The sequence below is a fragment of the Stenella coeruleoalba genome (genome assembly GCF_951394435.1).
Source record: "Stenella coeruleoalba genome assembly, chromosome: 4".
NCBI lineage: Eukaryota > Metazoa > Chordata > Mammalia > Artiodactyla > Delphinidae > Stenella > Stenella coeruleoalba.
The window spans coordinates 116,101,300-116,116,299 of record NC_137149.1 but is presented as its reverse complement, the minus strand read 5'-3'; the positions used below and the strand labels follow the sequence as shown (position 1 = coordinate 116,116,299).

Below are 15,000 nucleotides of genomic sequence, written 5' to 3'. Positions count from 1 at the left end.
CTTTTTAGAATCAGGACAAATAGGATAAACGTAATCCATAAAAATGGGTTTTTAAACTCAACTAAGACTAGGAAACACTGCATATTCTTTCCTGAAGATTCACCGTGCATATGTCTTTATTAACAGTTCCAAGAAGTTCATAAAGAAATTGGTTTAAAATTCCTATAACTCTGTGTTTTCCCCTCAATACCAATGAACAAACTGTGGAACATACTTTGGGAAATGGTGATGTAATGGATTATTCACTCTTTGATTACATTTCCCTTCTCTCCATTTTTGATTTTACTCAGTACACTGGGAAGGTACATTTTAGCAAGTTAATTGTGTTTCATTAGGCCTTGTGCTTACACTTTTGTAGAAGTTTATAGTTTGAGATATACTTCAGTAGATTCTTAAAACAATTCTGTAGGAAAGGAGAGCAGGTTTCCTCCCCCTCCTCATGAAGACAGTGAGGCTTACCCTACGGCTGAGGTCACACATAACTAACTTGCAGTAGCTTTTCCCCTAGTATCCCTGCTTGCTTGTATCTTCTCCTCATTTGAAAGTGGAAGGAATTGTGGGGGTGGAAAAAGGAGTGTCTGAAATATAGCTTTGCCTAAGGTTACCAGTGCTATTATGTAAAGTATGAAATACTTACCAGTACCATATTTAATGATGATATGAAGGAAAGAGGTTTTTGTGAAGGTTAGCATCAACTACTATTTTTTCTATAGAACATAAAAAGACTGGAAGACTCCAAATCCTTAAACTTCTATGCCCTTGTTTCTGCGTGACAGCCCAGGGGATGTCACAGCAGTTGGTGCCTGCTTCACTCCATCTCTGCTGCACTACGCACAGAGCTCAGTAGAACTGTGAAGAAACTACTGTAATCACACCAGGAATATCCCCACAGAAAATTGAGTTTTAGTGGATTTTCCTGAGGAACAGAGAAACCAAATGGAGATTCTCTTTTCTTAAGGAAAATCTGGAGGCTTAAACAATGACAGCAACAACACCTACCCCCACCACCCCCTTCAAATATACAAATGCCAAACAAATATTCTGGCAAATGGCTGTATGGAAATGATTATTGTTTTAAGGACTAGCCCCAATGCTGCTATAACCCTGATGTCTGGAGTGTGAAATGGATTAGAAAGGATTCCATTGTAGTTTCACTGCTAAAAACAAAATTGGAGCTCACAGGCCTAAGCAAGGTTGGACCCAGGAGCTTTGGAGCCACAGCTGTGGATAACTGAAGGTACTTTGGCCAGCTATCAGGCACTAGCAGAGATATAAAACTGAACGTACAACTGGACATCAGAATTACGGTTTTTCTCTACGGTTCTATTATTTTTATTTATATCTGTAAAATTGAAAGGTTAAGTCTGATTTTTTTTTTCTTAAATATCTACTAGCCACCATATGCAGCGGTTAAGAATCCGCCTGCCAATGTGGGGGACACGGGTTCGATCCCTGGTCTGGGAAGATCCCACATGCCACGGAGCAACTAAGCCCATGCACCACAACTACTGAGCCTGTGCTCTAAAGCCCGTGAGCCACAGCTACTGAACCCATGCAGCACAACTACTGAAGCCCGCGCGCCTAGAACCCATGCTCCACAACAAGAGAAGCCACTGCAATGAGAAGCCTGTGCACTGCAACGAAGAGTAGCCCCTGCTCTCCACAACTAGAGAAAGCCTGTGAGCGGCAACGAAGACCCAACGCAGCCAAATATAAATAATAAATAAATAAATGATTTAAAAAATCTATTAGCTACCATATAAAAGTATTTTGTGATTATCTTAAAATAAATTTTCAAGAAATGCAATTACAGTAACCTAACAAATTACCTGAAGATGCGCTTTTGATTGGAAGAATTCTAGGTTTCGTTTCCATTTTAATTTTCTCTTTTTCAACTTCTTGTTGTTTATTTTGAGATTCAGATAAGGGATTTACAATCATGCCTTTACCACCATCAGGTGCCATCTCATCATTTTTGATAGAGACTACTGGCTCATCTTTCCTTACATCATTGATTGATTTCTTGGTTTTCAAAAAAGACAGTTTCGGAGAATTCTTTTCTTCATCATCTGATATATGAAAATCATTAATCTTTTTCTTAACTGAATTTTCATCTACTGAGGTGTCAGAAAAATCACCTAAGGAAACTGAAAAACAGAAGAGAAAAAATATTTTCAATAGTGTATTTTAAAGTTTTAAAGATTACATCAATCAAAAAGATTACCTTAAAGACTGGAAATGAATTTACAACTGTGAATAGATTTGCAGCCCTAAAAAACAGCGAACTTTGGCAGGTTTTAAATAAAATAAAATAAAAATTTCAGTTTCATTAATTTATTCAAAACATACTTATCGAGTATGAATAGTTTGTCAAGCCAAGCACTGTGCTTGCTCTGAGAAAACTCCTTCAAAATTTCTTCAAAGTAATAATCAGCCAGGGACATTTAAATTAGATTTTGGACTGTAAAGCTTTTCTTTTGTTTTTCAAAAACTTCATAAAACCAACAATATTTGTAAATGGAAGAATTTGCTAATAATGTTTTTTCATAAAAATTCTGGAAATGCAATTCCATCCATACCACAGTATTAGATTTTACTATGAGAAGAATAATAAAGAATGCTTAACCGAACTATAAAGCAATGATTTAACTATTGTTCTGATTACTTTTACAGAGAACATTGAGAGTTATTCACTGAAAGTATAAAACATTGAATTTCAAGTTTAGAATTTTGTATATTTATCCTGAAATGTAAAATATTAATATTTTACATAATCAAAAGAAACCAAATTAACCATACAGTACTGATATATTGGGTTTTTTAAACTGATTCCCTTTCATAGCCAAAAAACCCTTGATTTATAAAAAGCATTATAAAAGTGATCCTAACGTGCACAAAGTTTAGTTCTATGGGCCCTAGTTATTTCCTCATAGGGTTGATCTTAAAGATGAACTTGTTATCTCCAATATGGTTTACCACAAACAAGCAAATCTGCTGTCAGTTAAATTTTATTTTCATACACACATTCAGAAAAAAACCAAGGACAATCATACAACTTCTTTAAATTTAAGAGTGGCTTTTTATTCATTAAAAAGTTGGAGATCTAAAACCTGTGAATTCATAGGTATTATTTTAACATAGTGATTTTTTTTCAGGGTTGGGCTAAACCTAACTAAAGAAGCAAAAATAAGAGAAGTGGTTTACTTTCCCATGTTCTCACATACCAATCTCATCACTGTCAAAGTCATCTGAGTATTCAGAACTTCTTTGTCTAGCTGAGCGAGCTGTAATTGCTTTTATTAGTTCATCCTGAAATGAGAACTGAAATCAATTTCTACCCAAATGTGGAGGTCTCATATATTGAATTAATTCTTTAAACAAATAATGCTTAATAACTGCCTTAAAACTTAGGTTTCATTCATTTAACAGATATTCACTGAAAGCCTACCTTATGCCATGCACCCAACCCTTAAGACTCAATGCAGAACATCACAGACAATTCCTTTCCTCATGGAGCTTTGGGTTAAATTAAAGAAGACAGACAACACCAAGCAAATGAATTGAAGGACTCAACTTAGGGTTCATTATAAATTGGCATTATGGAAGAAACTGGTATTCTTTATGATCTTTTGTTTCAGTGTATTGCTGTTAACAGATGTAATCAATACTGCAAATTTAGAGGCTGAGTTCAAAACTGTAGTGACTGGACATAGAAAGCCTAAATGTTATAATGTTACACCGGGGCGGGGGGGAAACATTTTTTATATGAAAATGGCAATTAGAAGCTGCTATTCAACTTTTAAAAGCTAATTTAACTTTTAATATACTAAGAACCTAGTATTGAGTTTAGTTTGGTAGTCTTAAAGACACAAAGAAGAGTTGGTAATACTGGAGCCCAAATACAATCATCTGAAAAATTTCAAAAGAAACATATATTTACTCCAGCTTTACATAGGACTGTTGTATTGAATAGAAGCACTTTCAAGTCCAATATTCCCAATACAGTGTTTACCTTTTAAAATTATTCAAAATAAAAATACTTTACCTGGAAAGTAGTTCTTTTGGTGACTTTTGGACTCTTTGTATATGCCAAAGTTGTGCTAAAAACTTCATCAGACATAGTGTTTATTTTAATTCTCTAATTTTATAAAATGGCTAATAAATGATAGGGATAATTCAACCTCTCATGGTGGCTGAAATATATAAAAAACAAATCAGACTTTTTTTCATGCTTGAGAATTTCCATTACTACACTTAGTACTCCCTCCCTGCCCCCAAAGCCAAACAAAAACCAGAAAAGCATCATATGAACATTGAGCTATATCTTCACTTTTAAGTAGCAGAGTAGTAAACAGAGTTTCTGTAAAGAAAAAGCAAATTCTACTATCAAACTTGTTTTCAGAAAAATAAAATTCAAACTGAAGTTATCCAAAAATATTTCTACAATTATTTTATTATCCTAAATAAGTTTTACAATTATTGCACTCATTTAAATAATGAGTGCAATAGGTTGTTGCCAATTAAAATAGAAACTTTTTCACCTCTCTTCCATTCGAAAAGTATAATATAGCCTACAAAACAGCCATACTTATTTAAAAGGCTACCAAGAAGACGACTGTCAGCATAAAGTACAGCAACGTTCCCCAACCTTTTTGGCACCAGGGACCAGTTTCGTGGAAGACAATTTTTCCACAGATGGTGGGTGGAGGGAATTGTTCGGGCAGTAATGCAAGCGATGGGGAGCGATGGGGGGCGGCAGATGAAGCTTCGCTCACTCGCCCGCCGTTCACCCACTGCTGTGCGGTCCGGTTCCTGTTTCCTAACAGGGGTCTGCGGCCTGGGGTTGGGGACCCCTGAAGTACAGAAGTCCCCTACATACCAATGAGTTCCATTCCGAGATTGTGTTTGTAAGTCCAATTTGTTCGTAAGTCCAACAAATTTAGCCTAGGTACCCAACAGTAGTACAGTACAACAACTAGCATATAGGCGCCGGCATCAGGTGAACAGGCAAGAAGAGTTACTGACTGGAGGAGGGAGAGGAGGTGGGAGATGGCAGAGTTGAAGGATTGTCAGCAATAGGAGACGGAGGGCAAGCTGCAATTTCACTCACGCCTAACGTTGATGGCACATGTTCTGCTTCCTGGCTGCATTCAATTCTATCTACCCTCTTGCTTCCGGGCATCCTGGGCTTGAAATAAAGATACTGAACTACTGTGCCCTATACAGTACTGTACAGTAAAGTACACAAAAGTACAACCACTTGTAGAGGACGCACACACGTGACAGTGTACACCATACACGTGAACTAACGTACGTGATTGGACGTGAGAACGCAGGTTCGAATCTTTTAAAGTTCGCAACTTGAAGGTTCATAGGTAGGGGAATTAGTGTACATAACTAAGAACATCACCATTTTTTTAAAAAAGTTTACATACAGTGCTGGGAAAGAAAAAGATTGTAAATAGTGATATTTTTCCAGCCACTCTTCCCTCTCACAAGTGTTGAAATACTATTAGATAAAACAAAAAGAAGGGCTTCCCTGGTGGCGCAGTGGTTGAGAGTCCGCCTGCCGATGCAGGGGACACGGGTTCGTGCCGCGGCCCGGGAAGATCCCACATGCCGCGGAGCAGCTGGGCCCGTGAGCCATGGCCACTGAGCCTGCGCGTCCGGAGCCTGTGCTCCGCAACGGGAGAGGCCACAACAGTGAGAGGCCCGCGTACCGAGGGAAAAAAAAAAAAAAAAAAAAAAAAAGGAAGCTTCTGCGATGGACTGCATTAAAATCTCTGTTAAATGGTCCTGTGGACGTTTCCAGTGTTCCAGGCGGAGGCTGCTCACCCTCTCCGCCGCGCTCAGCAGCGCGGGGCGGGGGACTGCTCCGGCCCGGCCAGGTGGCGCCCTGTCCCTGCCCGCTCTGCCCCGTGTCGCCGACCAAGCACCCGCCGCTAGAAGGTCGGTGCACAGCCGAGCGCCGCCTCCGCTCCGATTCTCCACAACCCCCAAGTCCCGCGGTCTGTACTCACTCTGCATTCCTGCGGATGTCTCCCCGCGACCGGAGGAACCAGCTGTTGGCCCCTCTCCTGGGCCTGCGGCTGGCTGCTCTCTGAGACCAACTCTGCAGCGAGCGAGGAGGCGGTACTAAGAACGCAGGTGGGAAGCGGTTGCTAGGAAACAGCGTCTCCGGGAGGAAGTGACATACCGCGCCGCAGGTCTCTCGGGTACCTAACACCGCCCTACAGCCCGCCGTGTCACTGGTGCGACCGCCCAGACGAAGGAAATGACATCAGCCCTGTGGGTCTGGGGAGAAGGGTGCTTTATAGGCCGCCTGTGCTTCAGTCATTACGTAGGAGACAGGACCTGTCCAGCTCCCACCTGCGAGCTGAGAGCTGGCGCTTGTCAGTGGCGTTAGGATCTTCAGCCGCACAAAGCACATCCATCGTTCGTTTTGCCACAGTTGTTACAGACATGAAGTTCTGTGAATCGTAGTAGTGTACTAACGGACTAGTGCACTGACAGATGGGACAGAATAGCAAGACAGAGACGTTTGCAGGCTCAGGAGTCAAACTGCGCGTTTGAATCCTGGTGCACCTCCCTCTGTCCGTGTGACATCGTGCAAGTTAACGTCTGTACACCCCAGTTTCCTCTTCTGTAAAATAAATAAATAAAGATAATAATATTAATAGCCACCTTAATAGCGTTGCTGTCAGTACTCAATGAAATCATGCAGATGGAATACTTGGAAGAGTGCCTGGGATTGCATTCTGTCAATGTTAGATACTCTCTTTGTGCAACTCAGCCACAAAGGGCCTGGATAGAAGTCATCCCTTGTCGACACAGCTGAAAACCCATTCCGAGTGTTTCTTTAATGTAAAGTTCCCCGCTTTGTATATGTACTCAGTGGATAATCTGGCTAAAATCAAACCAGTCCACAAAATTATCTAATAGGCAGAGGACTGTGTGCTGATAAGGTAATCAAAATCAACACCACTTAATTAGGATAGGTAATCCTTAAACAAATACTTTTCTTTAAAGACTTTAAAATAACAAGGATTTCTACTTTTTTTTATATTTAAAAGAAGCTCAATCCTAAATTGTCTGAATGCAGTTATTATTCACTGACAAGTAATTAAACTTGTTGCCGGTATTTTTCCCCTGACTCTGAAATTTATTTTCACTTGTTCAACAATTATTTATAAACAAATCACACTGAGATATAAGTTTAATAAATCAATGTGTTGAAAAACCAAATGTGCATAACAAGAAATACGAAATTTAGTGTAAAAAAACAGCCTATGCTTTTAACTATGTGCAGTGCAATTTTTTAAATACTACATTCAGTTTATGCGTAACTTGTCCTTGTTTGAAAAACTCAGTTTGATCAACATTTGCTTAACTTTGATGTTTTCAAACATTTTTGGATGTCTGCATCAAAGATTTTTCATTCACCACATACTGTTAACTTTCTGACCCATATAAGTTATTAATCAACAAATATGATTCCATCATAGTACCTGTGTCCACAAGGAAAGGACAATGTCCACATTTTCCTTATATGTGAAGTACTAATTTGCTTATGTTGAAATAGTTATATTCATTCAAAATGCTCTGTTCATTTTTTTCATCCATTTGGCTAATATAGTTTTCACTTAGATACAGCTTAAGAAAATAAAATTCAAAAAGATATTAATAAAAAGAGCCTTTAAGGAAAGAGTCTATCTTTTTTTACAGAACCCACTAGATTTTATTTTTAACTTAATTCAAAATAATTAATACAGGATATAAAAGCTATGCCATACGTAGCTATAGTAAATAAGACAGTTAACCTGAACTAGTTAATTTCTCACAAGCCCTAAGGCACAATGTCTTTCCACTATTATGTTAAGCAGCAGAATATTATGCATTTTATTAATATTTTCAGGTAGCTTCAGTATAATAATGTTAATAACAACATTATATAAACCTGAATTAATAGCATGATGTTTTCTGATGTATAGTTTGCAATAAATAACTGTTGAATGAATGAAATCAAGAATAAACAAATAGCATTTAAAGCTGAAAAATAATTTTTGGAACATTCCTATAAAAGCTCATGGATACTCAAGAAAATGAAAACACTCCAACACACAAAATTTCAGTAGCTTATGTAACATTTTCTCTATATTTCACTTTTCTAATATGTATTTGACCACAGAAGTATTTGCCTAGCAAACTTTTTTGAGTTTACTACTCTTTTCATTTCCAAACTTTGCCTTCATTCATTCATTCAATAAGTAAGTATACCCGTAACATTTTGGGTCAGATTTGGTGAGTTCCAAGGGTAAAGCAGACTACGTCCCTGCCTGGGGATCCTGTAGACTAGAGAGAGCTAGAAGGCTGGGTAAACACATAATGACTGTACACTGTGAGAATTTCTCTATAGGAATACAAAGTAAGAAGCTCTGAAGACAGAAAAATTCTTCCTGAAGGTTCTAAAGAGTTTTCACAGAGAAAGTGAATTCAAGTTGATTAATGAATTTAGGAGATAAGGAGGGATTTTAAGCAGAGGAAATGGTCTATGAATATGGAGGCTAACACTGTTCTATCTGAGGGGCAAGGAGGGGAGTGAGAAGCTCCACTTCCAGATCAAGAAGCAAATGAAAAGTGACTCTTCTTCAAAATTTCCCTGCCTTCACAAGAACAGGCAAATTGTTAAGTCTTCTGACGGGCAGTTAGAGAAAATTGATCTTGTACTCACAGGCAGTGCTGGTTGAAAACATACAGCACGTGTCTAACATCTTGAGAAGTATGTTACAAAAGCAAATCCCTCTGGGTGTCAACTGATAAAGATTATATTTGCATTAAACATTGAATGCCTATGTTGGCAGAGGATAGGAGAAAGAGTCCAGATTCAAGTGCACTTATCAATCAATACCAGGGCCGATTTGTGGGAGAAGAACAGCAAGAAGCTTATAGAAGGTGAATATCAGAATCTTGAAGAAAGATAAACATGACGAACTACACTGGCCATCTTTAGTCAAATATAGCAGTATGTATTTTGGGGCTGTTAAGCAGACATACATGAATACAGCAAGAGAAGCCTGATTCCTCATAATTCGAACTCAGAAGCTGTAATTCAAACAAGTACCTACAGTGCGATTTTTTTCCCCATGTTAGTTTACAACTGCATTCAGCTAAGAGGTGCAAAGGTGACTTGGAGAGAAAGCACTTCCACTGCCTAAACAGGCTTGTGTTCTGTGCAGTAATCCTATGTGTCTTCTGAAAGCGAGAGGAAAGGAATTTCAGGCATGATATACTTTTTCTGTAAAAAAACAAAACAAAACAAATCATTCCCAAAGGAAGCAGGACTTCGTGAATTGTTCCTGAGCTCAGCAATATTCTTGCATCTCCAGCTAAATGAAGAGACGGACTTAGGTTAATTTCCTAGGGTGACTAGAAATGAATGCCTTTAAGACTGTTGCAAGGCTTGCATCCTGCTGGGTAAAACATACGGATTTTTGCAAGCTACTAGGAGGAACGGGAGAACATACCAAAGACTGGGAGACTGACCTTAGGCCAGTGACCAAGAGATGAAAGCATTGGGGAAGGACTGGTCTTTTCGAGACTTATATGGGCCACAGTTGAAATGCTTCTCCATAAGGTGTTTGACCAAGAATGGTTAAGACACAAGTTTTCACCCCTCCTAGCAGAAACAGATTCCTCCCCTATGTACAAGGCCTTTCTTCACACCCACGTGTACCAAGGCCAGGCACGGACGTTTCAGTGAAGAATAATATTAGGAAGGATGGAATACCCAGTGCAGTTAGAGGTCTGGTGATGTTCAGCTGAGCACTGCCAAGGGTGGTATGAAATGGCAAGTGAAACCGTTTGTGAAAACAATTCGTAGGAAGAGGCTTTGGGTTACCGGGTTAGATCTGTTTCTCTTCCATGGAAAGTAGGGCTTACTTACTGTCTATAGCAGAGAAAGTCTAGGTGCAGAGACCTTTCCTTAGGTGGATGATCAAATGGAAGTCAAGTGCATGGGGAGCCCTGTTAAGGGGACAGCCAAGCAAGATAAGAGGAGTCACTTGAAAAATGCACTCGTCTTAGGGTAGCTGGTACAAGCAACCACTGTGTGAAATCTGTATCCTGCGAGCCATGGGTAGTCGGATGCATGATAGATACCTGAAATTTCAAACATTGTATTGATTCACCACGTGAAACTCTTCGGTCACACCGGAAACAGGCTACTATTCGTCTGACAGCCTGCACTACAACAGTTTCCTCAGCTTAGTTTATAGCTGCCTTCAGGTAAGAGATGCAAGCCTGAGTTGGCTAGAAAGCATTTCCACTATTAAAAGGCCCGTATTCCGACCAGTAAATATTTTTGTCCTCTCAAACTGAGACGAAAGGAATTTCATTAATGGTGTACTGTCTCTGTCAAAGAGTCACCACCAGAGGAAGCAGGGTGTGAAAATGGTTGCAGAGTTCTAAAATACTCTTCGTCTTCAGCCGAATGACGAGAAGGGCTCAGCTTAGTTTCCTAGTGTGACGAGAGGCAAATGCCTTTAAGTTTGTATGAAAGGCTGATGTCCTACTGGTAAAACATATGTGAGTATACCTAGCCACAAAGAGGATGGCTGAGAAGACACTGACCTCTGTGGAGACGCACTTTCGCACTTGGATAACGAGAGAAGAGCTGTAGGTGTAAGACATGTATCTGCTGCTTCTATGGCCTAAACTGAACACCCTCCTCCCTGTGGTATTTAACTGAGAATGAGAGGGAAAAGCGTACAACCAGCCAAAGAGAAGTAGCTTCCTTTCTGAAGCAGAAAGCCTTTCTGCAATGCTATGTGAAGGGCCTTGTGTTCCAGGTGGGTGAGAAAAAGGTAATGTTACAGAAGGAAAAAATCGCAGTGTGCATGGAGACCGAGCAGTGCCCAGGGGAGTTTTACCAATGGCAGCTTTCATTGCGAAAGTTGACAGTTTAGTGGAAGTATTTGAAAGGCTGAATCCTTAGTGTTACTTGGTTAGACCTGTCTCTCTTACACAGAGAGAAGGGCTTGCTTACTAGGTACTGCAGGGAAAGACTAGGTGCAGATACCTCTCCTTAGGTGGATGATCAAAAGAAATTCAAGTGCATGGGGAGCCCTGTTAAAGGGACAACCGGGCAAATTAAGAAGAGGCACTTTAAAAATGCATTCATCTCAGCGTACACGATAGAATCGTCTAGAGTGAAGGCTGTGTGAAATGTGTATCCTATGAGCTGTTCTCCAAAGGCCACGGGTGAGTCTGATGCACGCTAGATCTCAGAAACGTCACACATTGTATTCATTCACCTTTTGAAACTCTTCGCTCACTTCCAAATAAGGCTACAACCCCTCTGGCAGGCCTACACAATGACGGTTTCCTCACGTTAGTTTATATCTGTAAGAGGGGCAAGGGTGAGTTGGCTAGAAAGCGTTTCCACTGCCTTAAAAGATCTGTATTCCAACCAGAAAACATTTTTGTCTTTTCAAATTGAGAAGAAGGGAAATACGGGCACTGTGTGCTGTCTCTGTCAAAGAGTCATCCACAGAGGGAGCAGTGTGTGAGAATGGTTGCAGAGTTCTGCAATACTCTTCATTTCAGCCGAATGACAAAAAGCACTCAGCTTAGTTTCCGAGGGTAACTACAGGCAAATGCATTTTACTTTTTTTGAAAGGCTGGTGTCCTACTGGTAAAACACATGTGCGTTTTCAAGCCAAAATAAGGACGGTTGAGAAGACACCAACCTCTGTGGAGATGGACTATCATGCTTGGATCAAGCCAGGAAAGCTGCAGGCATAGGGCTTTGGTCGCTGCTGCTTCTAGGGCCTAACCTGAAGACCCTCCTCCCGGTGGTATTTAACTGAGAATGGTAGGGAAAAACCTTCAACCTGCCACAAAGAAGTACCTTCCTTTCTGAAGCAGAAACGCTTTCTTCAACGCTATATGAAGGGCCTTCTCTTCCAGAGGGCTGAGAAAAAGATAATATTACAAAAGGAGAAATTCACACTGTTCGTGGAATCCTGGTGATGCTCAGAGGAGTTTTGCCGAGGGTAGATTTCATCGTGAACGTTGACCATTTGGTGGAAGCATTTGCAAGGGCCAAGTTTAATGTTGCCTGGTTAGACCTGTCTCTCGTACACGGAGAGTAGGACTTGCTCACTGGATACTGCAGAGAAAGTCTAGGGGCAGAGCCATCGCCTTAGGTGGAGGATCAAGTGCAAAGGGAGCACTGTTAAAGGGACAACGAGGCAAGATAAGAAGCAGCACTCGTCTCAGCGTAAAAGGTAGAAGCGTCTAGAGTGAAGACTGTGAAATGAGTATCCTACGAACTGCACTCCGGAGGCCAAGGGTGAGTCTGATGCAAGCGAGATTTCAGGAATTTCACACATTGTATCGATTTGGCTTTTGAAACTCTTGGGTCACTTTGGAATAAGGCTACAATTCCGGCTTGCATACACTCTATTGCAGAGAAAGTCTAGGGAGCAGCACTCTGTCCTTTGGGGGATGACCATGTGGAAGTCAAGTACCTGGGGAGCTCTGTTAACTCGACAGTCCAAGCAAGATGTGAAGAGCCACTTGAAAACTGCACTCATCTCCGTGTACCCGGTAGAAGCAACTGCTCTGTGAAATTTGTATCCTGCGAGCTGCTCTCCTTAGGTCATGGGTGATTCCGAGGCGTGCTCGCTTTTAGAAATTTCACACACTGTATTGATTCGGCATGTGAGACTCCTCAGTCACAATAACACAGGCTACTATTCGCCCGGCAAGCCGGCACTACAACGGTCTCCTCTCGTTAGTTTATAGCTGCCTTCAGGTAGGAGGTGCAAGCCTGAGTTGGCTAGACAGTGTTTCCTCTATGTAAAAAGGCCCGTTTCCGGAGCAGTAAACATTGTTGTCCTGTCACATGGAGACGAACAGGATTTCGCTCACGGTGTACTGTCTCTGTCATGGAGTCCCCACCAGAGGAAGCTGGGTGGGTGGGTGAAAAGTTGCAGAGCTCTGAAATACACTTCGCCTTCAGCCGAAAGACGAGAAGTGCTCAGTGTACTTTCCTAGGGTGAGTAGAGGCGAATTCCTTTCGTTTGCACATGTATCCAACTGGTAAAATACATGTGAGATTTCCTAGCCAGAAGGAGGATGGTTGAGAAGACAACGACCTCAGTGGAGAGGGACTTCGTGCTTGGCCTCAAGCAAGGAGAGCTTCAGGTATAGGGCTTTGGTCGCTGCTGGTTTTATAGCTTAAGCTGAACACCCTCCTCCCTGTGGAAGTTAACTGAGAAGGACAGGAAAAAGCATTCCAGCTGCAAAGGAGAAGGACTTTTCTTCCTGAGGCAGAAAGCCTGTTTGCAATGCCATGGGAGGAGCCTTGCTTCCTGGTGGGTGAGAAAAAGGTAATGTTACAGAAGGAGAAATTGCCACTCTCTGTGGAGCCCTGGCGTTGCTCAGAGTTTTGCTGAGGGCAGCTTTCATTGGGAACGGTGACCACTGGTGGAATCATTTGAAAGGCTGAGTCTTTAGTGTTACCTGGGGAGACCTGTCTCTCTTACACAGAGAGTAGGGCTTGCTTCCTGGGGACTGCAGGGAATTCTACGTGCCGAGCCCTCTCCTTAGGTGGATGATCTAATGGAAGTCAAGTGCGCCGGGCACCCTTAAGGGCACAACCAGGCATATTAACAAGAGGCACTTGAAACCTGCACTCACCTCAGTGAGCACGGTAGCATCGCCGACAGTGAAGGATGTGTAAAATGTGCATCCTACGAGCTGCTCTCCGAAGGCCATGGGGGAGTCTGACGCATGCTACGTCTCAGAATCTTCACACATTAGGTTGAATCGGCTTTGGAAACTCTTTGGTCTCTTTGAATAAGGCTAAACTTCCACTAGCAATGCTACATTACAACGGTTTCCTCACGTTACTTTGCACCTAGGACAGATGGTGAAAGCAAAGCTATACAGACAGAATCTCACACAGAAGCATACACATACACACTCACAAAAAGAGGAAAAGGGAAAAAAATAATCTATCTTGCTCCCAAAGTCCACCTCCTCAATTTGGAATGATTCGTTGTCTATTCAGGTATTCCACAGACGCAGGGTACATCAAGTTGGTTGTGGAGCTTTAATCTGCTGCTTCTGAGGCTGCTGCGAGAAATTTCCCTTTCTCTTCTTTGTTCACACAGCTCCCAGGGCTCAGCTTTGGATTTGGCCCCGCCTCTGCGTGTAGATCGCCTGAGGGCATCTGTTCTTCACTCAGACAGGACTGGGTTAATGGAGCCGCTGATTCGGGGGATCTGGCTCACTCAAGCTGCAGGGACAGAGGGGTACGGATGCGGGGCGAGCCTGCAGCGGCAGAGGCCGGCGTGACGTTGCACCAGCCGGAGACGCGTCGTGCATTCTCCAGGGGAAATTGTCCCTGGATCACGGGACCCTGGCAGTGGCGGGCTGCAGAAGCTCCCGGGAGGGGAGGTGGGGATAGTGACCTGTGCTCGCACACGGGCTTCTTGGTGGCTGCAGCAGAAGCTTTAGCGTCTAATGCCCGTCTCTGGGGTCCGCGCTGATAGTCGCGGCTTGCGCCCGTCTCTGGAGCTCCTCTAAGCGGTGCTCTTAATCCCCTCTTGTAGCGCACCAGGAAACAAAGAGGCAAGGATAAGCCTCTTGTCTCTTTGGCTGCTGCAGACTTTTCCCGGACTCCCTCCCGGCTAGCCTTGGCGCACTAACCCCTTCAGGCTGTGTTCACGCCACCAACCCCAGTGCTCTCCCTGGGGTGTAAGCTCCGAAGCCCAAGCCTCAGCTACTAGCCCACGCCTATCCTGGCGGGTGAGCAGACAAGCCTATCGGGCTGGCAAGTGCTGGTCGGCACCTCTCCTCTGTGTGGGAATCTCTCCGTTTTGCCCTCCGCACCCCTGTTGCTGTGCTCTCCTCCAGGGCTCTGAAGCTTCCCCCCTCCGCCACCTGCAGTCTCTGCCCTCGAAGGGGCTTCTAGCGTGTGGAAACCTTTCC

General features: G+C 42.4%; 1 protein-coding gene across 1 annotated transcript in view; it reads right to left on the bottom strand.

The window, feature by feature from the left end:
- The window catches only part of MAP9 (microtubule associated protein 9), a 46,918-nt gene that overhangs the window by 29,364 nt on the left and 2,554 nt on the right, over positions 1-15,000 (bottom strand). The window contains exons 3-6 of the mRNA XM_079919666.1: positions 6,021-6,643; positions 4,046-4,193; positions 3,225-3,309; positions 1,830-2,147 (exon numbers count right to left, since the gene is read on the bottom strand). Of these exons, the coding sequence (XP_079775792.1) occupies positions 1,830-2,147; positions 3,225-3,309; positions 4,046-4,120 (478 nt within the window). The 5' untranslated portion in view covers positions 4,121-4,193; positions 6,021-6,643. The remainder of the gene's footprint in view (positions 1-1,829; positions 2,148-3,224; positions 3,310-4,045; positions 4,194-6,020; positions 6,644-15,000) is intronic.